The following is a 27,439-nucleotide window of genomic DNA, read 5'->3' on the forward strand; positions in this document are numbered from 1 at the left end:
TCTTTGATCATCTCATCAAAGCATACATTCCAACTCCGAGATGCTTACTCCAGTCCTTAGAAGGATTGCTGGAGCTTTGCATACTTATTAGCATCTTTCAGGATTGACAAAACCTTCCGGTTGTATCACATACAACCTTTCCTCAAGAAAATCATCGAGGAAACAATGTTTTGACATCCTATCTGCAGATTTCATAAATAATGCAGTAATCGCTAATATAATTCCAACAGACTCTTAGCATCGCTACGAGTGAGAAAGTCTCATCGTAGTCAACTCCTTGAACTTGTCGGAAAACATCTTAACGACAAGTCGAGCTTTCTTAATGGTGATACCTACCATCATTGTCCGTCTTCCTTTTAAAATCCATATGTGCCTAACAGCCTTACGACCATCAAGTAGTTCTCCCAAAGTCTACACTTTGTTTTCATATATGGATCCTCTCTCGGATTATATGTCCTTGAGCCATTTTGGAATCCAGGCCCACCATCGCTTCTCCATAGCTCGTAGGTTCATTGTTGTCTAGCAACATGACTTCCAAGACAGGATTATGTACCACTCTGAAGTAGCACGCATCCTTGTCATCCTACGAGGTTTGGTAGTGACTTGATCTGAAGTTTCATGATCACTATCATAAGCTTCCACTTCAATTGGTGTAGGTGCCACAGGAACAACTTCCTGTGCCCTGCCACACACTAGTTGAAGAGACGGTTCAATAACCTCATCAAGTCTCCACCATCCTCCCACTCAATTCTTTCGAGAGAAACTTTTCCTCGAGAAAGGACCCGATTCTAGAAACAATCCCTTATTGCTTTCGAATCTGAGACAGGAGGTATGCCCAACTGTTTTGGGTGTCCTATGAAGATGCATTTATCCGCTTTGGGTTCGAGCTTATCAGCCTGAAACTTTTTCACATAAGCGTCGCAGCCCCAAACTTTTAAGAAATGACAGCTTAGGTTTCTCTAAACCATAGTTCATACGGTGTCATCTCATCGGAATTACGTGGTGCCCTATTTAAAGTGAATGTGGTTGTCTCTAATGCCTAACCCATAAACTATCGTGGTAATTCGATAAGAGACATCATGGTATGCATCATATCCAATAGGGTGCAGTTATGATGTTCGGACACACCATCACACTATGGTTTTCCAGGCTGTATTGGTTGTGAAACAATTTCCACAATGTCTTAATTCTGTGCCAAACTCGTAATTCAGATATTCATCTCTATGATCATATCATAGACATTTTATCCTCTTGTCATGACGATCTTTCAACTTCACCCTGAAATTACTTGAACCTTTCAATAATCCAGACTCGTGATTCATCAAGTAAATATACTCAATATCTACTCAAATCATCTGTGAAGTAAGAACATAATGATATCCACTACACGCCTCAGCACTCATTGGACTGCACACATCAAAATGTATTACTTCCAACAAGTTGCTTTCTAGTTCCATTTTACTGAAAACGAGGCTTTCAGTCATCTTGCCCATGTGGTATGATTTGCATGTCTCAAGTGATTCAAAATCAAGTGAGTCCAAATGGTCCATTTGCATGGAGTTTCTTCATGCATATACACCAATAGACATGGTTCGCATGTCTCAAACTTTTCAAAACAAGTGAGCCCAAAGATCCATCAACATGGAGCTTCTTCATGCATTTTATACCGATATGACTTACGTGGCAGTGCCACAAGTAGGTGGTACTATCATTACTATCTTATATCTTTTGGCATGAACATGTGTATCACTACGATCGAGATTCAATAAACCATTCATTTTAGGTGCAAAACCATTGAAGGTATTATTCAAATAAACAGAGTAACTATTATTCTCTTTAAATGAATAATCGCATTGCGATAGACATAATCCAATCATGTCTATGCTCAACGCAAACAGCAAATAACAATTATTTAGGTTTTAATACCAATCTCGATGGTAGAGGGAGCGTACGATATTTGATCAACCTTGGAAATACTTCCAACACATATCGTCATCTCACCTTTTAGCTAGTCTCCGTTTATTCCGTAGCCTTTTGTTTCGAGTTACTAACACTTAGCAACCGAACCGGTATCTAATACCCTGGTGCTACTAGGAGTACTAGTAAAGTACACATTAACACAATGTATATTCAATATACTTCTATCGACCTTGCCAGCCTTCTCATCTACCAAGTATCTAGGGTAATTCTGCTCCAATGGTTGTTCTCCTTATTACAGAAGCACTTAGTCTCGGGTTTGGGCTCAACCTTGGGTTTCTTCACTAGAGCAGCAGCTGATTTGCCGTTTCATGAAGTTTCCCTTCTTGCCCTTGCCCTTCTTGAAACTAGTGGTTTCACCAACCATCAACAATTGATGCTCCTTCTTGATTTCTACTTTTGTGGTGTCAAACATTGCAAATATCTCAAGGATCATCATATATGTCCCTGATATATTATAGTTCATCACGAAGCTCTAGCAGCTTGGTGGTAATGACTTCGGAGAACTATCACTATTTCATTTGGAAGATCAACTCCCACTTGATTCAAGCGATTGTTGTACTCAGACAATCTGAGCACAAGCTCAACAATTGAGCTTTTCTCCCTTAGTTTGCAGGCTAGGAAAATCGTCGGAGGTCTTATACCTCTTGACATGGGCACGAGCCTGAAATCCCAATTTCAGCCCTCGAAACATCTCATATGTTTCGCGACGTTTTAAAACGTCTTCAGTGCCTCAACTCTAAACCGTTTAACTGAACTATCACGTAGTTATCAAAATGTGTATGTCAGATGTTCGCAACATCCACAGACGACGTTCGAGGTTCAGCACACTGAGCGGTGCATTAAGGACATAAGCCTTTTACTATCTGCATAATTGCTACTATCAACTTTCAACTAATTTTTCTCTAGGAACATATCTAAACAGTAGAACTAAAGCGCGAGCTACGACATAATTTGCAAAATCCTTTTGACTATGTTCAGGATAATTAAGTTCATCTTATGAACTCCCACTCAGATAGACATCCCTCTAGTCATCTAAGTGATTACATGATCCGAGTCAACTAGGCCGTGTCCGATCATCACGTGAGACGGACTAGTCAATATCGGTGAACATCTTCATGTTGATCGTATCTTCTATACGACTCATGTTCGACCTTTCGGTCTCTTGTGTTCCGAGGCCATGTCTGTACATGCTAGGCTCGTCAAGTCAACCTAAGTGTTTCGCGTGTGTAAATCTGTCTTACACTCGTTGTATGTGAACGTTAGAATCTAACACCCGATCATCACATGGTGCTTCGAAACAACGAACTGTCGCAACTGTGCACAGTTAGGGGGAACACTTTCTTGAAATTATTATGAGGGATCATCTTATTTACTACCGTCGTTCTAAGTAAACAAGATGCAAAAACATGATAAACATCACATGCAATCAAATAGTGACATGATATGGCCAATATCATATTGCTCCTTTTGATCTCCATCTTCGGGGCTCCATGATCATTATCGTCACCGGCATGACACCATGATCTCCATCATCATGATCTCCATCATCGTGTCTTCATGAAGTTGTCTTGCCAACTATTACTTCTACTACTACAGCTAACGGTTAGCAATAAAGTAAAGTAATTACATGACGTTTATGTTGACACGCAGGTCATAAATAAATAAAGACAACTCCTATGGCTCCTGCCTGGTTGTCATACTCATCGACATGCAAGTCGTGATTCCTATTACAAGAACATGATCAATCTCATACATCACATATCATTCATCACATTCTTCTTGGCCATATCACATCACATAGCATACCCCTGCAAAAACAAGTTAGACATCCTCTAATTGTTGTTTGCATGTTTTACATGGCTGCTATGGGTTTCTAGCAAGAACGTTTCTTACCTACGCAAAAACCACAACGTGATATGCCAATTGCTATTTACCCTTCATAAGGACCCTTTTCATCGAATCCGATCCGACTAAAGTGGGAGAGACAGACACCCGCTAGCCACCTTATGCAACTAGTGCATGTCAGTCGGTGGAACCAGTCTCACGTAAGAGTACATGTAAGGTCGGTCCGGGCCGCTTCATCCCACAATGCCACCGAATCAAGATTGGACTAGTAACGGTAAGCATATTCAACAAAATCAACGCCCACAACTACTTTGTGTTCTACTCGTGCATAGAAACTACGCATAGACCTAGCTCATGATGCCACTGTTAGGGAACGTAGCAGAAATTCAAAATTTTCCTACGTGTCACCAAGATCTATCTATGGAGAGACCAGCAACGAGGGGAAGGAGAGTGCATCTACATACCCTTGTAGATCGCTAAGCGGAAGCGTTCAAGAGAACGGGGGTGAAGGAGTCGTACTCGTCGTGATCCAAATCACCGAAGATCCTAGTGCCGAACGGACGGCACCTCCGTGTTCAACACACGTACAGCCCGGTGACGTCTCCCATGCCTTGATTCAACAAGGAGAGAGGGAGAGGTTGAGGAAGACTCCGTCCAGCAGTAGCACGACAGCGTGGTGTTGATAGAGGAGCGTGGCAATCCTGCAGGGCTTCGCCAAGCACCGCAATAGACGAGGAGGGAGAGGGGTAGGGCTGCGCCGAGAAGGAGAGGAACCCGTGTGTATTGGGCAACCCAAACCTCAACTATATATAGGGGAAGGGGAGGGGCTGTGCCCCCACCTAGGGTTCCCTCCCTAGGGGTGGCGGCAGCCCCCTAGATCCCATCTAGGGGCGGCCAAGGGGAGGGGAGAGGGGGAGGCGCACCAGGGTGGGCCTTAGGGCCCATCTGCCCTAGGGTTTGCCCCCCTTCCCCTCTTCCTTGCGCCTTGGGCCTTGGTGGGGGGGCGCACCAGCCCACCTGGGGCTGGTCCCCTCCCACACTTGGCCCATGCAGCCCTCCGGGGCTGGTGGCCCCACTTGGTGGACCCCCGGGACCCTCCCGGTGGTCCCGGTACGTTATGGATAAACCCCGAAACTTTTTCGGTGACCAAAACAGGACTTCCCATATATAAATCTTTATCTCCGGACCATTCCGGAACTCCTCGTGACGTCCGGGATCTCATCCGGGACTCCGAACAACATTCGGTAACCACGTATATCTATTCCCTATAACCCTAGTGTCATCGAACCTTAAGTGTGTAGACCCTACGGGTTCGGGAACCATGTAGACATGACCGAGATAACTCTCCGGTCAATAACCAACAGCGGGATCTGGATACCCATGTTGGTTCCCACATGTTCCACGATGATCTCATCGGATGAACCACGATGTCAAGGACTTAATCAATCCCGTATACAATTCCCTTTGTCTATCGGTACGATACTTGCCCGAGATTCGATCGTCGGTATCCCGATACCTTGTTCAATCTCGTTACCGGCAAGTCTCTTTACTCGTTCCGTAACACATCATCCCGTGATCAACTCCTTGATCACATTGTGCACATTATGATGATGTCCTACCGAGTGGGCCCAGAGATACCTCTCCATTTATACGGAGTGACAAATCCCAGTCTCGATTCGTGCCAACCCAACAGACACTTTCGGAGATACCTGTAGTGTACCTTTATAGCCACTCAGTTACGTTGTGATGTTTGGCACACCCAAAGTATTCCTACGGTATCCGGGAGTTGCACAATCTCATGGTCTAAGGAAATGATACTTGACATTAGAAAAGCTTTAGCATACGAACTACATGATCTTGTGCTAGGCTTAGGATTGGGTCTTGTCCATCACATCATTCTCCTAATGATGTGGTCCCGTTATCAACGACATCCAATGTCCATGGTCAGGAAACCGTAACCATCTATTGATCAACGAGCTAGTCAACTAGAGGCTTACTAGGGACATGGTGTTGTCTATGTATCCACACATGTATCTGAGTTTCCTATCAATACAATTCTAGCATGAATAATAAACGATTATCATGAACAAGGAAATATAATAATAACCAATTTATTATTGCCTCTAGGGCATATTTCCAACACCAACGAGCCCGGGCAACTGCCCAGGATCGCTGGGCTCGCTCCGCCACTGGCTACCTCGACCACGGCTCCACCACCCACGCTCTTGGCTACATCGACAAAAGGCACGAAGGGCTACTACCTGCTTGAGCAACCTCGTTGGTTTCCACTCCAGCCACGACCGTGATGCGTCGACCGTTACGACTGTGGGGGGATGTCCGTCGGCTTGCCTTCGGATTCTTCTCTAGTCTCACCGTCAGCGTCGTTACCGTTGTGACTACGGGAGGATGTTGAGTAACGTGATTGTATTAGAAAACATAGGTTAGACTAGGAAATATTCTGGTTTGCCTTGTACTCCAAGTAAATCATGTACTCCTATATATATGCCCACGGGGCTCAAGCAATACAAATAATTATTCCATCAATCCCTCTCTCTCTCTCCCTTCTAACAATCCTAATAGGTTTTTTGTCATATTTGAGCTTAGTTTAACCACCTCACAAACAGATGACCTGAAATGAAGCCCGGATGCCTATCTGCCTCAATGATTCACAGTTCAAACCACCTCACAAAGGAAAGCTTGGAATCAGGATGTGTAAGCTCTTGAAGAGAGATCAAGGAGCATTCTACCCTATCAATTTGCACCTAGAATGTTTGAAGTGTTGGAGATGTGCGAAAATGTGTGGATGTGCTAGCCGAATTGCTTTCAGTTAATCAACACTTGTCAATTTTGCAGGAAAAAAAATCTGCAAACAATTAACTCCAAAACTTTTCTCCTTCCTACCTCGGTCTCTCGACCATCATATCTCCTTGCCGGCGATCAGGACCGCTGGCGGAACCGCTTCTGTTGCTAACTCTACACATTCAATATGTGTCTAACTCATCGGTGATTTAACCTTCTATGTTTCTCCATGGATAAAAATAAACCTTCCTTTTGACAAACCGACGCACTTCAATGACACCCTTAACGCCCTTGCCCTTATGGAACTGCCCCTTCTCGATGGACACTTTACATGCACAAACAATCGGGAATCCCTAGGATAGAATGAATCGACCGACCTTTCTTTAACTTAGTCTGGAATGACTCCTTTTTTTTTGAGAAACGAATGACTCCTTTCCTAATACAACTCTTTCGTCACTTGCCAGATTTACTTCCGATCATGTACCCCTGCCAGATCAACACTGTTCTCCCGTGCATGAACCAATTCAAATTCGAAGTGGGTTGGGCCATCTTTTGACCATGTCGATAGATTGTTCAAAAGGCTTGGCTCACGAATTTGGGCCAATGGGCAACTCGACGGCCTCCCTCACTGCGGCACTTCAATGCGCCCTAGAAAATGGGCCTGGTCCCAGGTTCCGGCCCAACTACGAAAAAATTTGTAAGAAATTATTCAACTCCAAGACCTTCAAGAAGAAAACTGCCAACCTTCACCTGCAGAATCTTTAACCCAAAAAAATGGAGCCGTGATCCTTCAAAAAACAATACACCCTTCGATCCATATTAGTTGTCGCTCAAACAGATTTATCTAACACTGAAATACGTCTAGATACATCTGTTTTGACGACAATTAATATAGATCGGACATGAAAAAGGCCTTTTGGAAACTACGTGTCAAAATTAGGACTGCGGTTGAGGGAGGTGAAAATTCGTGCTATTTCATTGCTTCCGCCTCGCAGCGTTTGCGGAAAAATTAGAATTCACTCCCTCCATCACTAGGGTACTGATTTCTTCAGTCACAATCAGAAAGCCTCCATCCTCAAGCAAGTCTTCATTAAAATCTTCAATTCTATAGCTCTCGCCCATTGGAACTTCACCCTAGCCTCTATTTATCCAACCACCATCCCCGCGCTCTCCACCCTTGATGCTGCTCTTACTAAGCAGGAAACTAAACATGATTTCTTCCACATGAACCCCCTTGCAAGCCCATGACCGGACGACTTTGACCCTTTCTTCTCGCACCTCGTTAAACCAACTATCACCCAATTCTTCCAAGACTTCTTCGATGGGACCGCCGACACTGAACACATAAATATCTCCCACATCATACTACTGCCAAAAAAGGAAACCGTGGGAACACCAAACTCCTTTAGGCCCATCTTGCTTCAAAACTGCCCTATCAAAGTGGTGGCCAAAGTCCATTGACTTAAACCCCTTATATCCCTCTTAGTCCACCGTAGCCAGATTGACTTTATATCCGGACGTAACATTGCTGGAAAAAAAAATATGCCGCTCATCTAATCAACTCTTGCCACACACACACAAAAAAAAATCCACAATGATACTTAAGTTAGACTTTAGTAAAGCTTTTGACTCACTAAGCCCTTATTAGTTCACGTGGGAAGAAACTTCCTCTCAAATTCACATCACTAATTCCCACCCCACACCAAACATGGGTTTGAGATTAATAATCAACTTCCCAAGCTTAATCGCCTAGCAAACTCCCATTCCGTTTCCCTAGCAGCCAAGCACGGTGTCATAAGATTTGCAGGCTGGATTATATATATGTTCACACGCCTCCAAAATGAACATCTCCTTAATCCCTTTCCACGTAGGAGTACTCATATACACTTCCTTGGCTCTTTACAAGCAAGTGCAGAGAAACCCTTCTTCTTTCTTTTTTGACGCGGGGCATGTCCTATACATAAAGGCAGCGGCGGCCTAATCTAGACCCTCCCACAACCGCAACAACAAAACCCCGAACGAACAAGAAATGGTTTGCATATGTATATTTACATCATTTCTGCACGAGATACGAGTAGAGGAAGTGGTTCCACACGTCCGGGACGCCGGGGAGGCACCAGTGCGTGCAGTCGGCGTAGCTGCTCGGGTTGGCGATCTGCTCCTTCGTGAGGGGGGTGAACTGCCGCCGGAACACGGTGGGGTGCGCGTCGATGCGGTAGTCGGTCAGCTGGGTGAAGTTGAGTATCTGAACGTTTATGCCTTTCTGCTCCAGCGGCCTGAAGATCTGCTTCGCCTTGTCCATCATGCTGTAGTCTGTGGTCGCGCCTTTGTACCCCACCTTCTGGATCGGCTCCGACTCGTTCAGGCACTTGTTGCTGTCGTCTCCGCCCCAGTCGCTTGCCCTGAAAGTTTGTTTATGTGTGAGAAGATTGTGTGATATGCTTGTAAATTTAATCTGTTGGTTGTCAGGTTGTCAGGTTTAACGGTTGATGGATAAGTTTCAGTTTTTGGTCTCACCAGGTATGTGTAGGCGACGAGCCTGCGAAATAGATTTTAGTCTTGTTGTCGACGTTCGCTCCCACCCACTCGGTTAGTTTCTTGAGAGCAATCTCGAAACCTTCCACCATCTCCACTTCGTCTAGCTTTGCATCACCGTCCTCAAATGAACCATACCTGCACATGGTGAAGATGTTCGTCATGCTAGCTCAATTATATTTATATTTGTTACTAATTCCAGATCCCAGTTCATAGCATCCAAAACTTTATCAACTTGTTTGCGTCGGTTTCAGATAACTCTTTCCTTTTGTTGGCAAGCAATGAGTGTAAAATGATGTACTTACATGACCTTCATCTTCATGTCGGGCTTCTGCTTCCTCCACCAAAGGTAAGAGTTGAAAACAATAACATCAGCATTGCCCCAGGCACGGGCATGCTTCTCAATCTTCTCCGCCCGTATTATCCGGTACTCAACCCGGTGAATTATCGGGTTGTCGCTGTTGGATTCCAGTATCAGCGGCGACCAGTAGAAGTCGATTGTCGCATTGTATTCCTGAAACAGTGTGCCTCGATCAGCTGACAGAAAGTGGCATGCCTTACTTCTAGTACATTTTTTCAAGTGTTCAGAGATCGAGAAACATACGAATGCCGTGAAGGAGATGAGCGAGCCGTTGTAAACGCGCATCTTCTGGCCTTCAGGGATGGAGGCCTCCACCATGCACACCATGGAGACCCATTGGTTCCTGTTGATTGAGTCGCCGACGAAGACCATCCTCTTGTTCCTCAGTTTTTCGAGCAGTTTTGTGGCATTGAACCTGTTTCACAGTTTCAACATGACAAAAATAAGAACAAGATGTAAAATTCTCACAACTCATGATCTTTCACTATCCATTAGTTCCTTTGTGTCTTTGGGGAGCAGAGGCAGAGCAATCATATCACTATTTTCTGGCGTTGATTCTGTTTCAACATGTAAAAAATAGTCCGCATGTCACAAATGCTATTGACACTTTGACAGTAGTAGGCGCGAATGACTGGATGCCATGCCATATATGATCTGTTTCTAGCCATGCAGGTGTATGGAATTGGATGGTGAACAAAGCAAGAAAAAAAATAGATTTCTCATTGTTGATCTTTCGCTGCCCTCTGGTTCAGCTGGCCAATCCCACTCGCTGCCATCTCACATATGATTTTTTATCGAAAATCTCACATATGATTTGTTCCATTGCTATACTTAATTACTTATCATGCATCATTTGGTTTCAGCAGGCCAATCTGGTTTCCCTAAGATTTTGTTGTTGTTGGCATGAATGAACAAAACCGAGCTAGAAAACGACTCCAAGTCTCAACTCAACTATTCTTTCTAGAGAAACATGCATGTATGTAAATGTAACAAAACCAGCCATACCTTGGAAGATCACATCCATCGGGCTGCCATCTCCAATACTGGTACCTGGTGTCATTCCGGCCATACTTCTCGCAGGCGACCTCGTCGAAGATGAAGGAGCAGTTGAGGCCGGAGTAGAGCGGCTGGGAGGCGTTGTCGTACACCCAACGCCCCACGGACCAGTTGCACTCCTCGCCAGAGCCCCTTACAGCCTCGCCCATGAGCTCGTCCGTCCACTGCACCTGCGCCTCGCGGCGGCCGGCCGCGGCCACCTTCACCTCCTGGTGCCGGTGCTGCACCGCCAGCTGCACCTGCGACTCGTGGCCGCGGTCGAAGAGCAGGGAGACGGAGCTGACGACGATGAAGAAGGCGACGAGGGAGCTGACCACGCCCCGCAGGCCGACGACGGGGGACGGGGAGGAGGCCGCCGTGGTCATCTTGTTGTGGGTGGCCTGCTCCGGCTTCATTTTCTCTGGTGAGTCGGCTGTGGCGCCGTCCCCTCTTTTATTGTTGTAATGGGGGCACTCCTTCCCATGTCTAGTGCTGCACAAGCAAACGTGAACGCTGACCCTTGGGCTAACCTTCATCATCATCGATCACCCTGACCGCCTGCCCGCAGTGCAACCTCCTGTAAGCTACCTCGGACGTATAAGAATGTGCAGCAGGTTGGTACTGGCGCTGAAAGTTTGAGGCTGAAATGAAATGAGGTTGCAAGACAAGACGATGGGTGGTGTTTGTAAGTTTGGTCTACCCAGCCCCGAATTTGCACATGATTTTATATGTCAGGCTCACGCTCACTCCACGCATGTGCTCTGCCAGTGTCCATAATGTAAGGCTAGTTTGTTTAATAAAAGCAAAAGGGAGTAAAGGTACAAGTGCTGGTTTCTGGTGCCGACACTTCTATCTATCAATCAAATCCACCACACCACACCACACCACACCAGAGTCACACCAGCCATTCAAGCTAGCACAGCAAAAAGCAAAATATATTTATTTCAATGTGCTTGCGTTTGCGCGTGTCACTTTCAGCATATGATATTTAGAAATTAAGCAACGGAAAGGCGGTGTACGGGGAAAGAAGTCTTTTGCATTAATTGCTTTGTTCCTCACCTAATTAGCATTCATAATAAGCTAATGTAAAGCCACTAGTATAGAGGCCCCCTGAAGTAAAGTTCAGTAATGCATTTTCCATCATTTCAAAATGGCAATCATAATTCTCTATCAGTTGATGTACTAGTAGTGCTAAACAACCTTAACTTAACTGGTACGGTCACATCGCTATATATGTATATTTATGTCAATATATTCATCAATCGAAGTTTATCTAGTGCTTATCTGTTACTGCCGTCTACTACTTAACTAGTATTTCTGATCAGTCAACACGTCTTAACGTGTGCTTGTTCGGCTGTTGCATGCATGCGTCAAAGTGGTGATCTCCCTGAATGAATTAACTTATACATGTTGGCCGTCTCTTTTTCAACACGGTGGTGTGTTGTCAATTAATCCGAGTGGCAAACACCGCACGATCAACGGTTTGCCTTTTTTCGGCCTTCATTCTCCACCTCTTTTCTGACAGAAGTAGCCGGACATATGAATAATGTGATTGGTTGTGACACTAGGACTATTTAAACCGCTCAAGGTACTACCTGGCAAGCTGTGACTACAAGTGAATGACAGATGATAAATCCTGATTTGGTTTGGTGCTGAATCTCAAATTGCCCAACCAAAATAGATAGCCTCTCCCTTTTCCTGAGCAATCTCCTCTCTCAGCAGGCTAGCTAGCTAGCACAGTATGAAATGATCAGCGATGCCCCAAAGGCCGCATAAAGTGTTAGGTGGAAGGAATTCTATGCCTACACCTGCTTTGTTTGGTATCATGTCCTAATGTAGCCCGGTCCTATCTAACCAGTGGGGTCTATCTGCATAATACGGTGCCAGTCAGTCGCTCACTCTGCAATCCAATCATTCCGTTTCCTCTGAGATTCTCCATGGCCATGGCCATGGCAATGGCATGCAGCTGGTGGAGACATGAAAGGCATGACTGATGAGCACCAACAATATCCATGGAAGACGGAAGGATCTGACTTGCAGGAGTGGACAAAGGGTACTGCACTTATTACTGACCTGTACCGGAGGCCGCGTCAGTTGAGCGCGGCGAGCCTTAGAAGGAAGGCTAGCTAGTAACATCTGCCGAAGAAGCAGTTGGCAACGTGCATTTGAGAATTGAGATGTATGGACATACCTACTGCTGGTCCACCTTTAATTTGCTCCCCAAAAGCTAGTAGCTGCTTCCTGCAAAGTCCAATGGGAAACTATTTGGACGTCTCCGACTACTCTCCATCCGTCTTGTCCTGCGTAAGGAGCCATGCCATGCAAAGTACCATGTATTCCATGTGCGCTGGTCCAAAGCTTTGTGTTACTAAACTCACTGATCACGCATGGCGATGGCGTGGTGATAATTAGCGCGCGTGCTGCATGCTGCTAGTATAAACAGAGTTCAGATATAAATAACACTCCAGTAATAATACTTGCATAATCACACAAACTACTACTAGTATAAACAGAGTTCATAGAGATAAATAACACTCTAGCAATAATAGGCATACCTGTCGCAATCTCACTTGCAGCTTTTTCCTAGAAAGGAGTGTAGAAATGAAGCTCGATTTCTGAACCTCTACTCAAGTGAGCAGCCTGCTGGCAGGAAATAATATGGTAGCTGGCTAGTTTGATTGCCGGCAGTGCTATTGCTTTGTAGTAGCATCAAACCTGCACTTGCAGCATTTAACCACTTATCTTCATGGCATACAGACTAAATATGGTGTTCTCAGAGGTCAGACGGCAGCAAATGATTTTCAGTCAATGACTCTCAACTCTCATGCTGTTCCCAGCCTGAGCCTGATCATTTCGGTTTACACAGGTAGGTTGCTGGAAGAACAGCATCCACCTGCAGTAAACCTGGTGCGGAGTAGAGTACTGTGACATCTGCGAAAATGATTGATGCTCCCGGGTCAAAAGAGTGAAGACCACAGCGGGCCTACCCACCTAGCTGCTAACACCCGCAGGGACGGCAACGGAAAAAGGCTACCACGTCCTGCTTCTTGGCTTCAACCACCTCACCAAACCATGTGTTTTCTAGTACCACCACCAATAATGCAAATCTCCCCCTCTCTTCCCTGTTTCCTGTGGTGCTCTTAATTTCCTCAACAGTTGCTGTACATACTAGTTGTTGCAGATTGCATGTATGGCTTGAGTCCAAAACAATTGGTGTGATATTGATCGCACCGACGGTGTACGTGTGGACGATGCTTGAAACAAGCTATACATGATTAGAGTCGTCTTTCTTAATTTGCTTTCTGCAGTTAATGCGATGAAGGGAATACATGTGTGGGTTATGTAGAGCCTCGAGTGTTATGCTGGCTAACAAGAGGCATCCATCAAGCCTTGGACTTGAAGAACAGGATACAGGTGGTACTGATGGAGCAAATCCTGGCCCCAGTTTCTCATAAACCGTACGTGCGTATAGTCTCTATCTATGCAAGGTAAACATCTTCATCATTCAATGTCTGGAAGGACATTTCCTGATATTTTCAGAGACCAAAAAATTGCAGAATCATTCAAGCCTTGGTAACCCATCCAGCATGCTATTGCTTGCTAGTTACATTAGTTAAGAAGACTGACAGGGTGTTCCACTTTGCTATCTTATGATGGGAGGCTACAGTTGATCAAGTCTGTTTTCTGCACTGCCTATTTTCTTCATGTGTGCCCTTGCCCTGGTTGCCAGTATCACTGATCGATTTGATAAGTATATGAGGCATTTCTTCTGGAAAAAATATGGCCAGGAAAATTCAGGTCCTGCATTAATTGCTTGGGACAAGATTTGCAGGCCTGGAGATCAAGGTGGGCTTGGAATCTTGGATATTATTGCAGTGCATAATAAAGCTCTACTCATGAAAAACCTCCACAAGTTCTTAAACAAGAGAACCTTCCTTGGGTTAAGATGATTTGGGACAAATATTGCTCGTCTGAACTCTCAGGGGCAAGAATGGTGGGATCAAGCTCGTGGAGAACACATCTCGAACTTTTGCCCTCATTCAAGAGTAATACAACCTGCAAGGCTGGCAACGGAGGCACAATAAAACTTTGGCATGAAAAGTGGGTGGACAGACCTCTGATTCACATATTCCCTGAACTGCACTTTTTTTTTGCCAAAAATGACACCCAGTCCTTGGCCTGCTTGCTCAATTCTAATGATAGCTATGCTCTATTCCACACCCCACTCTCAGAACGAGTTTTTGAACAACTTAATGACCTTCAACTCCTAATGAGCCTGCACACCATTTGTCAAACTCAAGATAAATGGATATGCCAGGGCAATAATAACAAATACTGATCCATCTCACTGAGCCTGAAGACACGAGCAGAGGCTCACATTATCTTTAACTGGCTTTGGAAGTGTGCTAGCAGAATAAGACACAAAATCTTCCTTTGGTTGCTACTCCCTCTGCCTCTGGGTTTTAGTTCCATAATTATGGAACGGAGGGAGTAGTCGTGGGTTTCTGTCCCCAATCCTCAGTGGGCATTGGCCTTTCTGTGGTGTTGGTTGACCCAAACTACTCAGTTATATGCATGCTCAAAGCTGGGCCGAGTACACATGGATATGGCCCAGAAACACCTGCGACTTCTTGGGTCTATGTTTATACTTTCGATCCTATCAGCCCATCACAATTGGAACCTGGGATGGGAATTGTCATTTTGTCAATCCATTTTTTACCCCGAGAAACCTCTTGGTCAATGCAGTTCTAATATGAGATTCAGTCTAGTTTCAGTGCTGCCCGTGGAATAATATGATTCCAAATGTGCAACACTGAAACTTAGTTTGGATCTGTGTGCACTGTAGGAGATAAGTAACTGAACATCTTCCCATTTCTTTGATTCCAAATGTTCCAACAACCTAGTATGATCATGGCCATTGCAATGGGTTGTACAACTTGTGATGAACAAGCAGTATATCATCATATGTTGAAGTTCCTCTCTGCCTTTAAGGGATCATGGTTTCCCAGCAGTCTTGAGCAAAAGGGCAATCCCAAAAGAGGTGTAGTGAAGTTTCTTCCACTCCTTCAGTGCAGAATACACAATCATAACAGTCCAGGTGCATATATTTTCTTTTGACTAAATTTCTGGTATTAACTCTATCATGCAGTATCAACTATGGCCTCCAAGAAAACAAAAACGAAAACGGTCAACTATGGTCTCCAAGAAAACAAAAATCAAGTATGCCCAGTATATCTTGAGAAAAAATCAAACTATGGCCAGCATGTGTAGTTACTAGGCAAGAACAATATAATATAATCAGTGTGCTAAAAGTCCCTCTGCGATGTTCATTTCAACAGGAAAAAGAGAAATGGCAACTGTTCTGCGCTAAGGAGTGGAAAATGGTAAGTTCAGGGGATTTGTCCATGGTCTTTACTCTTAAGCCACCAATGATTATGGTAGACGAAAATATAAAACAGAGGTTGGCTGGACTGTAGCAAACCCTGATTCACCCAAGAGCTTTAATACTGTATCATTTTTGTAGATCTATGATCAATGTTCTCTGTCACATTATATATTGCAGGAGGGGACACATATGTCCGCAAGAAGCCAAAGACTCTACGAAGCATATTGATAACGTAAGCAGCATTGTGGGGGCTACTACAACTGATCCTTTGTTTGTCCTAGATTGACACTTGATGCATGCATCCACAGTTCCACACGATGACAACTAATATTATAAGAGCATCTACAGCCAGATATATCTAATCTGGCCTCTCAAATGCCCGCGGACGTACCCGGGCGCATCCGCGAACAATGACCGGGCACCCCTCATTTGGCACAGCCGTGTCCCACATATCCGAACCCCAAATCCATGCAACCCATGCAATGTTACATAGATGAACACGATGAACATGCTTATAATAGCAAAAAATGACTAAATACATCTGATGCAAAAGGATCAAAGTTCATCGCTGGACAGTGCAAATTCATGCTAAAAATGACTAAAAACATAGATAAAGCGGAGAAGGGCGGAGGAAATCGCCATTTTCTTGCCGGCCATTCCCATTGCAGTCGCCGGTGCAGCTGTACCGCTCCATGTAGGCGTCGGCGGCCGGAGGGGCATCATCGTCAGAGCTGGAGCCGTCGGTGATGTCTAAGCCATCCTCGGAGCTGGAGCCATCGGTGACGTCCAAGCCATCGTCGGAGCAGATTTGGCCCATCAGCCTCTGGAGCAGGCGGTCCTACTCCTTTGCATGCCGGGCCCCCTTCGCCTTGGCCGCCGCCTCCGCCGTTGCCTCGCGCTTCGACAGCTCATAACGAGCCAGAGTGCTTTGGCATTCTTGCGGCGGAGCCACCGCACATCCGTCTCTGCCGTCGTCAGGGAGTGGGTGAGGACCGACGAGACAAGCGCATCCTCGAGATCCACCAGCACTTAGTCAGCGCCTCCCCCGCCGCCGCCCTCTCCCTCGCCAGCTGCTGATCGCAGTGGGCTGCCCATGCCTCAGATTCGGGTGTCCTCGTCCACGCCAGCGCAGGCACAAGGACCCAGCAGTGCCCGGGTACGCCATCCGGAGTAGATTGAGCTTGCAGGCATGCTGGGCGGTGTACCTGGACGGACGCAGAGCGGGCGGAGCTGCACGATGGAAGGAGGCTCTGGCGACGTTGCGGCGACGTTGCTGGGGTTGCGTCTGTTAGGAATATGCAACTTGTATTCCCATGGGGCCATAGGCCAGTATATATACATGTACAGGTGCAGGTAATATGCAGAAAACCCCTTATACAATGGGGTAAAGACAAAAGGCTACATGGCTATATATATATATAACTCAAACACCCCCCCCCTCAAACTCATGGTGGATAAACAACACTGAGTTTGGAGAGATAGAAGCCATGCTGTGCTCTAGTTTGGGCCTTCGTAAAGAAATCTGCCAACTGTAACTCGGAAGGCACATACTGAAGAGCAATAACCTGATCCTGCACACCAGCGCGCACATAAAAAGCATCAACACCAATATGCTTGGTGAGCTCATGCTTCACAGGGACGCGCGCAATGCTAATAGCACCTGTACTGTCAGACAGTAGAAGAGTAGGTGTAGTGACAGAAACACCAAAATCCTGAAGCAACCACCGTAACCAAGTCACCTCTGCCGTCAAAAGAGCCATAGCTCGCAACTCAGCCTCTGCACTCGAACGGGAAACTGCAGTCTGTTTCTTCGTCTTCCAGGCAATGAGAGAACCACCAAGAAAAACACAGTAAGCAGAAAGTGAACGGCGATCCGAGGGATCACTGGCCCACGTAGCATCCGAATAGGCCTGAAGCTGTAATGAACCGGAGCGAGGAAAGAACGGACGGTGAGAGATCATGCCTCGAAGATATCGGAGAACACGAAGGAGGTGACTGTAGTGAACCGAAGTGGGAGCAGAGACAAACTGACTCAGAATATGGACCGGATAAGATATATCCGGTCGAGTGACAGCTAGATAGACAAGACTCCCAACAAGATGACGATAACGCGTCGGATCAGACAAGGGGTCACCATCAGTATCACGGAGGTGAACATTGAGCTCCATGGGAGTCTCAACAGTGCGCTCATCAGTGAGAGCAGCACGAGCAAGAAGATCCTGGATATACTTTTCCTGGGAAATAAAAAAGCCATCAGAGGTAGAAGAGACTTCGATCCCAAGAAAGTAGCGAAGAGGGCCAAGATCATACATCAGAAACTGCTCACTAAGACGGGCCTTCACAAAGGCAATATACTCAGGGTCGTCGCCGGTGATGATCATGTCATCAACATAGAGAAGAAGAAGAGTCCGACCACGAGCGGAAATGTGGACAAACAATGCTGGATCATGATCACTCGCTGAAAAACCAGCGGCAGTCACCACAGAGGCAAAACGCTCAAACCAGGCGCGAGGGGCTTGCTTAAGGCCATAGAGAGAGCGACGAAGACGACAGACCATGCCATCAGGAACAGAATACCCAGGTGGGGCTGCATGTATACCTCCTCGCGCAGCTCACCATTAAGAAAGGCATTCTTAACATCAAGCTGAGAAACAGACCAATGTCGAATAGAGGCCACAGCGAGAAGTGTGCGGATAGTGGTCATATGGGCCACAGGAGCAAATGTCTCATCGTAATCACGACCATGCTCCTGCTGAAAACCACGAGCCACAAGACGAGCTTTGTAACGCTCAAGAGAACCATCAGAGCGAGTCTTAACCTTGTAGACCCACTTACAAGTGATGGGACGAACACCGGGAGGAAGAGAAACAAGATCCCACGTGCCGGTGCGCTCAAGAGCAGCAAGCTCCTCTGCCATCGCAAACTGCCATTCAGGATGAACAACAGCATCGCGATAAGACGTAGGCTCAAGTACAGCCGAAAGAGCATATCGACTAGGAGAATAGCGGTCAGGGGGAGGGCGAGGCCGAGCCCGAAGACCATAAGTCGGCTGGGATGAGGAGGACGACGCACCAGAAGTAGATGGCACGTCAGTGGATTTATCCAGAACACGTGGACGACGAGTATAATGAAAAGGAAAGGAGGGAAGAGGTGGAATCACTGGAGGTGGAGACGGAGAATGTAGTGATGATGAAGGTGAAGAAGGGGAAGGTATCGGTGATGAAGGTGGAGATGGGAAATGTGTCGGTGATGAAGGTGGAGAAGAATCTGTAGGAGAGGATGGCGTCGGATCTGCAACAACAGGATGAGGAATAGGAATACTGGGCACAGAGGGAGGTGTGTCAGGAAAAGTGAGGAAAGAGATATCCTCCACTGAAAAGGTCGAGGAAGATGGACGCGGGTAGAAAGGACGAGACTCATCAAAAGTTACATCCCGAGAAATACGCATCCTACGACCGATAGGATCCCAACAACGATAGCCCTTATGCTCATCACTATAGCCTAAGAAGACACACTCAACAGACTGAGCGGATAGTTTGGTGCGTTCACGAGGGGCTAGAAGAACATAACAAACACAACCAAACGAACGAAGCGCCGAGTAATCAGGAGAACGATCAAAGAGACGCTCGAAAGGAACGCCACCCTGCAAAGCAGTGGACGGCTGAAGGTTGATGAGATAGGTGGAAGTGGAAACAGCCTCAGCCCAAAAGTGATGTGGAAGAGAGGCGGCGATCATCAACGCACGAGCCGTCTCAAGAAGGTGACGATGCTTGCGCTCAGCCACGCCATTCTGAGCATGAGCACCAGGACAAGAGAACTGAGCAAGAGTACCTTGCTCGGCAAGAACTCCACGCAACATCTTGGAGATATACTCTCCAGCAGAGTCAGCACGGAACACACGAATAGGCGTAGAGAACTGAGTGTGAACCATGGCAGCAAAATGCTTATAGATAGATAAGACCTCACTACGAGAAGACATAAAATATATCCATGTGTGCCGAGAGAAATCATCTATGAAGATAATATAGTAGCGATGACCTCCCTTCGAGGCAAAGGGAGCTGGACCCCACACATCAGAGTGAACAAGGTCGAAAGGACGCTGAGAGACGGTCTCGCTATGAGGATAAGGTAACTGGATCTGTTTACCAAGCCGGCAACCCTGACAGTCTAAAGACACACCACCGGAGACGGATCCAAGAAGGCCACGTCGAACTAAAGAGGAGAGACGAGAGCCACACAAATGACCAAGGCGATGATGCCACTGCTGAAAAGAGCTGGTAGACAAGGCAACAGAGGTGGAGAGACTGGCGGCGGTAGCAGCGGAGGGAAGGTGAAGCCAGTCAAGCTCCCAGAGACCCTGAGAGTCACGGCGCCGGGGGCCAGCACCAAGGAGAGCACCAGTGTGACGGTCCAGAACAGAACAAGAGACAAAGTCCAGAATGACCCGGCAACCCAAGTCAACAACCTGGCCACCAGAAAGAAGCTGCATGGTAAGTCGAGGAACATGAGAAACATCAGGAACATGAAAAGATGAGGTGCTAAGAATGCCTCGACCATTAACCAGGAGAGAGGTACCATCAGCAGTAAGAACATGAACAGGAGAATCGAGAGTACGAAGAGAAGACAAAGTGGATGAATCATGAGTCATATGAAAAGATGCTCCAGTATCAAGAATCCACGGAGATATACCTGACTGTGTAGAAGGTGGTCTCTCAATGCCAGAAGAGTCAGTAGCAGAACTAGCAGAACCTGTCGATGAAGAACCGGAAGATGGAGCTAGAAGGCATCGAAGTCGCACAATCTCCTGCTCGGTCAGGGGCTCAACTGAAGGGGTCGACGAAGATGCACCCGACGACAATAGAGAGCCGGAGGTACTCAGCAGGGCGCGAAGTCGCGCAATCTCCTCCTTAGTGAAGGACGGAGCTGAAGTAGTCAACGCAGTAACATCAGGAGATGAGCGGCCGCCACCACATGTGGAATCCGCTAAATGTGGCGGTGGAGCATAACCAGCAGCGTCCGCAAAGGCTAGTGAAGGAGACGAGGCTGTATGCAGACAAGCACCAAGCGCCAAAGGAAGATGCATGGGCAAGACGCAGTCGATGAAGTCATATGCACCAGCACAGCCGGTGCAAGTCGCGAGAGGAGTCGATGTAGAGCGACAATCACCATGTGCGAAGATCGCAGGAGGAACCGCGGAAGAGCGACCAACACGGCCTGCTGAACTCGCCTCAAGGGACGACTGTATAGACGGACGAGCACCAAGAACCGATGAAAAGCACATGTGCGAGACAGGATCGGTGTAAGGAACACCGAAAACACCATCAGAAATCATTGAAGCGCGGGCGAGAGACACCAGCCTGGAGGAAGACAGCGCCAGCACAGAAACGGGGCCGGCAAGATCCGGTGGGTGACGGCAGAATCCGGCGGCGGCACGAATCAATCCAAACAGAGGGCGGCCGAATCAAGCCTGCGGAGGTAGCGGCCTTCACGGGAGCAGTGGCGGAGACAGGGGGGACCAGCAGGGGCCCTGGCCCCCCCTGACATTAGGAGTTTGCTGCTAATTCACTGATGAACAGTGCGTAATTAGCAATTTTTTTATGCTTAAAGTCTATTTTTTCTATGCTTTGGCCCTCCCCAACCTATTTTGACTGCAATCGGCCCCCCTAATTCAAATTTCCTGGCTCCGCCACTGCACGGGAGTGTGCCGTGGGAGCAGCCTGAAGAAGCCTCGAGCGATGCGGGCGAAGATCAAACAAGAGCTGGAACCAAGAGCATCACGTGGGAAAGCAGCAGCAAGTGGACAACTTGGGCAGGCACACGTCACATGCAGGAACACCACGTGCAGGTGGGGAAGCACACGTCACGACGGGCAACTCCAGCTATGCTCACGATCGGATGAAGCCCCGCACAGATCGAGCAGCAATCCCGCGCGTACCAACAAGGCTGTCGGGCATGGATGCGTCCAAGCGCAGCAGCGGATCAGGGAGGCAGCAAGCCAAGCGCAACAGCGGCGCCTAGGCGGGAGTGGCGGACGGCGTGGAGCAGCGCAGCCGGAGAGAGAAAACGCGGCGGCGCGATGGGATCTTAGCACGAGTTGCGCGTGCAAAAAAAAACCTAAAACTCTAATACCATGTTAGGAATATGCAACTTGTATTTCCATGGGGCCATAGGCCAGTATATATACATGTACAGGTGCAGGTAATATGCAGAAAACCCCTTATACAATAGGGTAAAGACAAAAGGCTACATGGCTATATATATATATAACTCTAATAGCGTCAAGGGGCGACGGGCGAGGTCGCGTAACCGGAGTTGCTGCTGCTGCCCTGGTACAGCCGCGACCGCCTCAAAGCAATGCAGATGGCGATTTCCTCCACATCGCCCGACTCCGCATCGGGCACAGTAGGCTCGCCCACTTATCGGAGCCGCCGGATCCACCACCAGGGCCGCCGCTGCTGCCTGCGCTGGCCATCGATCGAAAGTGGAGGGGACTGGGAGTGGAAGAGACGGATAGAGAGAGAATGGAGTGAACTGATTGACTTCGATCTAGGGTTCGTGGCAGGGTGGGCCAAATCGACATGGGGGACGCGTCAGGGCACGTCCGGGCCTCCCCATACCTGCCCCAGAGTTGGAACGGGTATGAGGGATATCGATCAGCCCGGGTGTATAGGGCCGATGTGAGGAGCTCGTCTGGGTCACGGTTTAATGATCGGGCACTATCCGGCCGCCCGCCAGCTCATTTTGGGGAGCCCGACTGTAGATGCTCAAAGGGCATATCCAACGCGGATCATCAAACCTTCCCTATATGTCTAGACCGGATGTACCAGGAACCCTTAGGCCTCCAAAGTGGACCCTCATTTTGGTCCGACTCCAAATCAGGTGGAGCTCTAGGGGAGTCCGGACGTCTGTCACATCAGACACCGACATCTCGGTCCCACCCAAAACCTATCCGACGATCGCATATTCTCACAATCCGCCCACCCTTCCCATGCCAGACTTCGCCATTTTTGCCCCAAATGTTGTCGCCCCCACCCGTTCAGTCGTCTACCGCTGCCGCGATGGATCTGCCGGAACCCAGCACCATGTTCATCCTCCCACCAGATCCAGAGCCCGTACATCCCTCATCCGCGCCGGTGGATATGGAGACTATCAAACGGCAAGACCAACGCGTGAGGACGAGGGAGAAGGCGCATGCGGCCGATCAGGCCCGAGCTCCTCCGCCACAGCACCCTGCATGTCGGTGCCGCCCGGGCAACATCCCCCTTGTCTGCACAGTTCAAGCCGCATCACTCCACCGCCTCCTTCACCTCTAGCGGGCCTCCACCATCACCGTCGACCTCAATAGTTACTACGTGTTCACCGAGTCACTGACGCTCATCCTCCGATCGCGGTATCTATCAGAGGAGCCCTTGTATGCGGACTCCCAGTCACTGTATCGCATAATGCCCCCCCGCCAAGCTCTACGGCGGCACGAAGACAAACAACTAGATGATCACTATTGGCCATAGCCAGAGCCAGAGCCATCGACGGACACCCAACAGCTATCGATGCTCGATTCAGATGCGAAGAAGAGGGGTTTGGCGTACTTGAACAAGGAGGACAAGTTGTTCTATTTGGTTTGGTTGGGCACAAGTGCTGATCTGTTTCATAGTGCAGAGCAAAAGGGCTTGACTTTTTGGCAAGGTGTTCATGATTGGTTTCATGAGAACAAGCACTACGAGCCCTACAACAAGGAAAAGATCAATGATCGAAATTTGAGCTCGATAAGTCATCGATGGTACACCATTCAAGAGGTCGTCAACAAGTATTGGTCATGCGTATGCACAAACACAAAACTGGTGGCCAAGTGGTGTCGCACTCCACAAACTGGTGGCCAAGTGGCCAAGTTGCTTTATGTGTTGGTCATGTGATTTTTTTTGCTCTATGATGCAACTTGTTGATCATGTGATTGTATTGCTTTGCTAGCCCGAACGCGCATCGTTATACCACAAGAATGAGCGCAAGCCATTCCCCATGCTCCGTTGTTGGTGCAAGTTGAATGGCCAAAGCAAGTGGAGCAACATTGCTAGTTCCGTCAAGACCGCCAACGCCAAAGGGGGTGAAGTTGGTGATCCAAGATATGGAGTTGAAGGAGGGCTTGCACCGGCCACCTGTGTGGCTAGGTCGAGGGGGCATGGGAGATCGAGAAGGAGAAGCAAGAAGGGGTGCGACCAAGATTACTGACAAGTTTGAGGATATCATGGTGAAGAAGGGGGAGGTATGCCCAAGCGTAATGAGCTCAAGGAGGAAAAGAAGGTGGAGAGGTTTAACATGTTCATCAAAATACAAAGGAAGAAGATGGAGCTCACGCGAGGAAGCTTGCAGTCAAACAAGCGTGCGAGGAGCAAAAGATCTTGTAAGTGAAGGCCGACGACTTGGATCCTGATGTGGCAAAGTTTGTTCACGAATTGTGTCTACGGTGGCGTCTACGCACGCTATGCGCAAAAGGAGGCGGGAAAAAACCCCGAGGAATGAGGCCTTTGGTACGGACATCCAGTGCTTTTGCTAGCGGTTTGATGGAGATATAAAACTTATTGAACATCCAGTGCTTTTACTATTAGTTGCATCTGTTTGCGACTATTTAAATGTATCGTCGAATTGCTTTTAATCAAGAAAAATTGACAAAGGAGGAGGCCAGACAAATAGGGAAAATTTTGAGGGATAGCATTGGATGACGTCTGCCTGGCCTGATGTCAAGTGTCCACGGACATTTGGCGTCCGTTTGATGAACACCGTTGGAGATGCCCTAACCAAACCAATCATGTGTTTCTAGTAAAAGAACTTCATCTCCATCAATCATGTCTAGCAAATCCATTGAACCGTTACTTTGAAACAATCTGTAAAGAGTTCATGAAGCAAAATAATTGAAAACTCATTCTTTGACAGAGATCTTAATTAGGTTTTGTCTGTATTGGTGACACGGGGCACTCAGCCATCAGGAGCTACGTAAGATCCAGCCATTATCATAAGGTCTGTATATAACAAGCAATATCTGACAGGTCAAATGTTAGTGAAGCCAGGCAAGTGCTGGTTCAGACACAGGACACATGTCTTGTGCAGAGAGATTAGGAATCTATTAGGTCAGGTCTTCCATTTGGAAGCATTAATTACTTCTTCTACCTTGGGATGCTTCATGTCGTGATGTGCACGAACAAACTATTTGGACCCTACTGTGCATACCATGTGAGTGAAGCCAACTGCGCTTCACATCTTCAACAAACAACAATATCTGCAACTGCGAGCACAAAGGCACTCCTCAAACATGTCTTGTGGAGATAAGCCTGAACTAACTGAACTTTGTGGTTCAGAAAACCTCAACCAGTTTTTGTCTAGATGACCAATGAATAGAAATGGAGGTGCTATGCAATGCATGAACATGTGTTCCAACTCCCAACTGGGTGTGTGCGATGCGGAGGCATTATCCGAAACAACATGTGTCACAAGCAATCAACTTTCTTCTCAATTTCCCAATTTTCAGAAAATTACAGAAGCAGAGACACTGTTTATGAATCATCAAAGTAGAAAAACACTAGACAGTTATGGCACATAATGATCATGTCCATAGGGACTCTTTCTTAAGGCACGCCTCCTGCAGCAGCAGCGTGCTCATCAGATCATTCTGCATGACGAGGCTGCTATACGCCTTGTCATCATCATCCATCTGCATTTGCTGCTGCTGCTGCACCTGCCGCTGCTGAAGCTCTTGCAGATGAAATGCAGACGCCGGGGACGGGTGGTTGATGCGCTGGAGGATCTCGGCCTGCGCGACGGCGAGCTGCACCTGGAGCTGGGAGACCTGCTGCTGGAGGTAGGAGATGGCGCCGGCACATCCGTAGACGGGGTCCCGCATCCGCGCGGTGGCCTCGTACACCAGGCTGCTCACGGCATCGGCCCGCTGCGCCGCAGGGAGCTCCTGTAGCATCTTGCTCACGTTGCTGGCGCCGAAGACCCGGTGCACGGTGGCGAACCGGTGCGGGTCCTCTGGCGGGAAGTAAGGCGCGAACACGCAGTCCCTGGCACACCGCCGCCGCAGGAGCTTGCATGACGCGCACGGTGTGGCGCTGCTCCCGGTCTGAGCCCCGGCCATGGCAGTGCTTGCTTTCCTATTTGCTACGGGGCTTTAGAGGAGAGAAGAGAAGATAGAGCAATGGAAGGAGATGGTTGCAAAGGGGGAGGGTGATGGGTGCAGAGCTTGGCCTTTTTATAGAAGAAGCATCCAGCCAGGAAGGAAGATGGAGGCTAAGCTAGGTGTCAATGAGGGAGGTTGGCTGCTAAGTCCATGCACACCCTCGTTAATCAGGACAAACAAACAAGGATGATAAACTAGTTTAGTGATGGTTTTGCGCTAATTAATGAGCTCTGTCATGTTGCTTGCTGGATCACATTCATCTAGCGTAGAATAGGTGTAGAGCCATGTACTTACTGGTACTGCGTGCAGTGTGTGTAAAGGCTTTCTGCCTTGTTTGTCTGTATTTAGCAGCAAAGGTTGATTATTAGCTAGTAATCTATCTATGCATCCTCCAATGGTCGTCATGATCTGGCAATTCTGCTTACCATTCACTTCACGCGGCACCGCCGGCCACACTTAGCTGGCTGTAGAGTCTGGATCAATATTTGACCCTGCATGCATGCACGTTCAGAGTTGACCTTCCATTAGATGAAACACACACTATGACACTGGAGATTTCATTAGCATTGCCGGTCTGATCCGTCTGACGCACGCTGTTAACATGTACTTGTTTAATCAACCTAGCTAGCTTCCCCGCAAAAATGAGGTGAAGATCGAAGACTTAGCACCAACATGCATTAATTAGAGAGGAAGCAGTGTTACTAGCTAGAGCTAGCCTAGAGGTGAATAATTATCAAGTCGGCAAGGGAAATGGCGGGGCTCGACGTGAGGATGTCTGTTTCACTCTTCTCTACAAATTGGTGAGGTACTACTACTAGCTTCAATTCAATCTTCAATGCTAATCAACTACAGTACTAGCACTACTAATCAAATACAGTGAGAAAACAACAGATACCAGTATTTGTCTATCCCATACGCATATTAAATAGATCATGCCAAGACCAGGAGAAAACCTGACACGTATGAACGCCCGGCCCTAGAACAGTGCTGCTACATCATCATCATGCGGACAGGGAGAGATTGGGGATTTGTCCTGCACTAGAACGGCACTGCTACATCATCGTATGGAAGCATTTCTATAATATACATGTCAATAATAGCATTGGTAGCTAGAGACAAGTATCCGCAATGTCTGATGCTAGTCATGAGGTACGTACGTGCACCCATGCGGCCATGTCCAACGCATTAAGGCCTCGTACCAACTTGTGATGCAGACTGTGCAACCACACCCTATACCTCTAGCTAACCCGGTTGTGTTTCCAGTGTGGATGACAGGACAAATTCATGCTGGAGCTACACTACAAGATGCATAGTTTGCCTAGAAGGATTA

The 27,439-nt window shown here is 47.5% G+C and overlaps 2 protein-coding genes across 2 annotated transcripts; both read right to left on the reverse strand.

Moving 5' to 3' along the window:
- Positions 1-8,454: 8,454 nt before the first annotated feature.
- LOC123103207 (protein trichome birefringence-like 34) lies at positions 8,455-11,260 on the reverse strand. Its single transcript, XM_044524720.1, has 5 exons — positions 10,526-11,260; positions 9,764-9,935; positions 9,465-9,673; positions 9,142-9,297; positions 8,455-9,026 (listed from the first exon to the last, which is right to left on the reverse strand). The coding sequence occupies exons 1-5, from the start codon at positions 11,095-11,097 to the stop codon at positions 8,678-8,680; spliced, it is 1,458 nt and encodes a 485-aa protein (XP_044380655.1). The 5' UTR covers positions 11,098-11,260; the 3' UTR covers positions 8,455-8,677.
- Positions 11,261-25,398: 14,138 nt separating this feature from the next.
- LOC123106879 (LOB domain-containing protein 12-like) lies at positions 25,399-26,797 on the reverse strand. Its single transcript, XM_044528914.1, has one exon. It carries the CDS (start codon positions 26,065-26,067, stop codon positions 25,534-25,536), a length of 534 nt encoding a protein of 177 aa, XP_044384849.1. The 5' UTR covers positions 26,068-26,797; the 3' UTR covers positions 25,399-25,533.
- Positions 26,798-27,439: the final 642 nt, after the last annotated feature.

Source organism: Triticum aestivum, chromosome 5A, assembly GCF_018294505.1.
Source record: "Triticum aestivum cultivar Chinese Spring chromosome 5A, IWGSC CS RefSeq v2.1, whole genome shotgun sequence".
Taxonomy (NCBI): domain Eukaryota; kingdom Viridiplantae; phylum Streptophyta; class Magnoliopsida; order Poales; family Poaceae; genus Triticum; species Triticum aestivum.

What these genes read in the sequence shown, in the direction of transcription:
- LOC123103207 (XM_044524720.1), bottom strand. Translation starts at nt 11,097, where the DNA reads ATGATGATGAAGGTTAGCCCAAGGGTCAGCGTTCACGTTTGCTTGTGC. An exon ending in TCATCTCCTTCACGGCATTC is followed by an intron (nt 9,674 to 9,763) that starts GTATGTTTCTCG and finishes ACACTGTTTCAG; the next exon opens with GAATACAATGCGACAATCGA. An exon ending in TCGTCGCCTACACATACCTG is followed by an intron (nt 9,027 to 9,141) that starts GTGAGACCAAAA and finishes ACAAACTTTCAG; the next exon opens with GGCAAGCGACTGGGGCGGAG.
- LOC123106879 (XM_044528914.1), bottom strand. Translation starts at nt 26,067, where the DNA reads ATGGCCGGGGCTCAGACCGGGAGCAGCGCCACACCGTGCGCGTCATGC.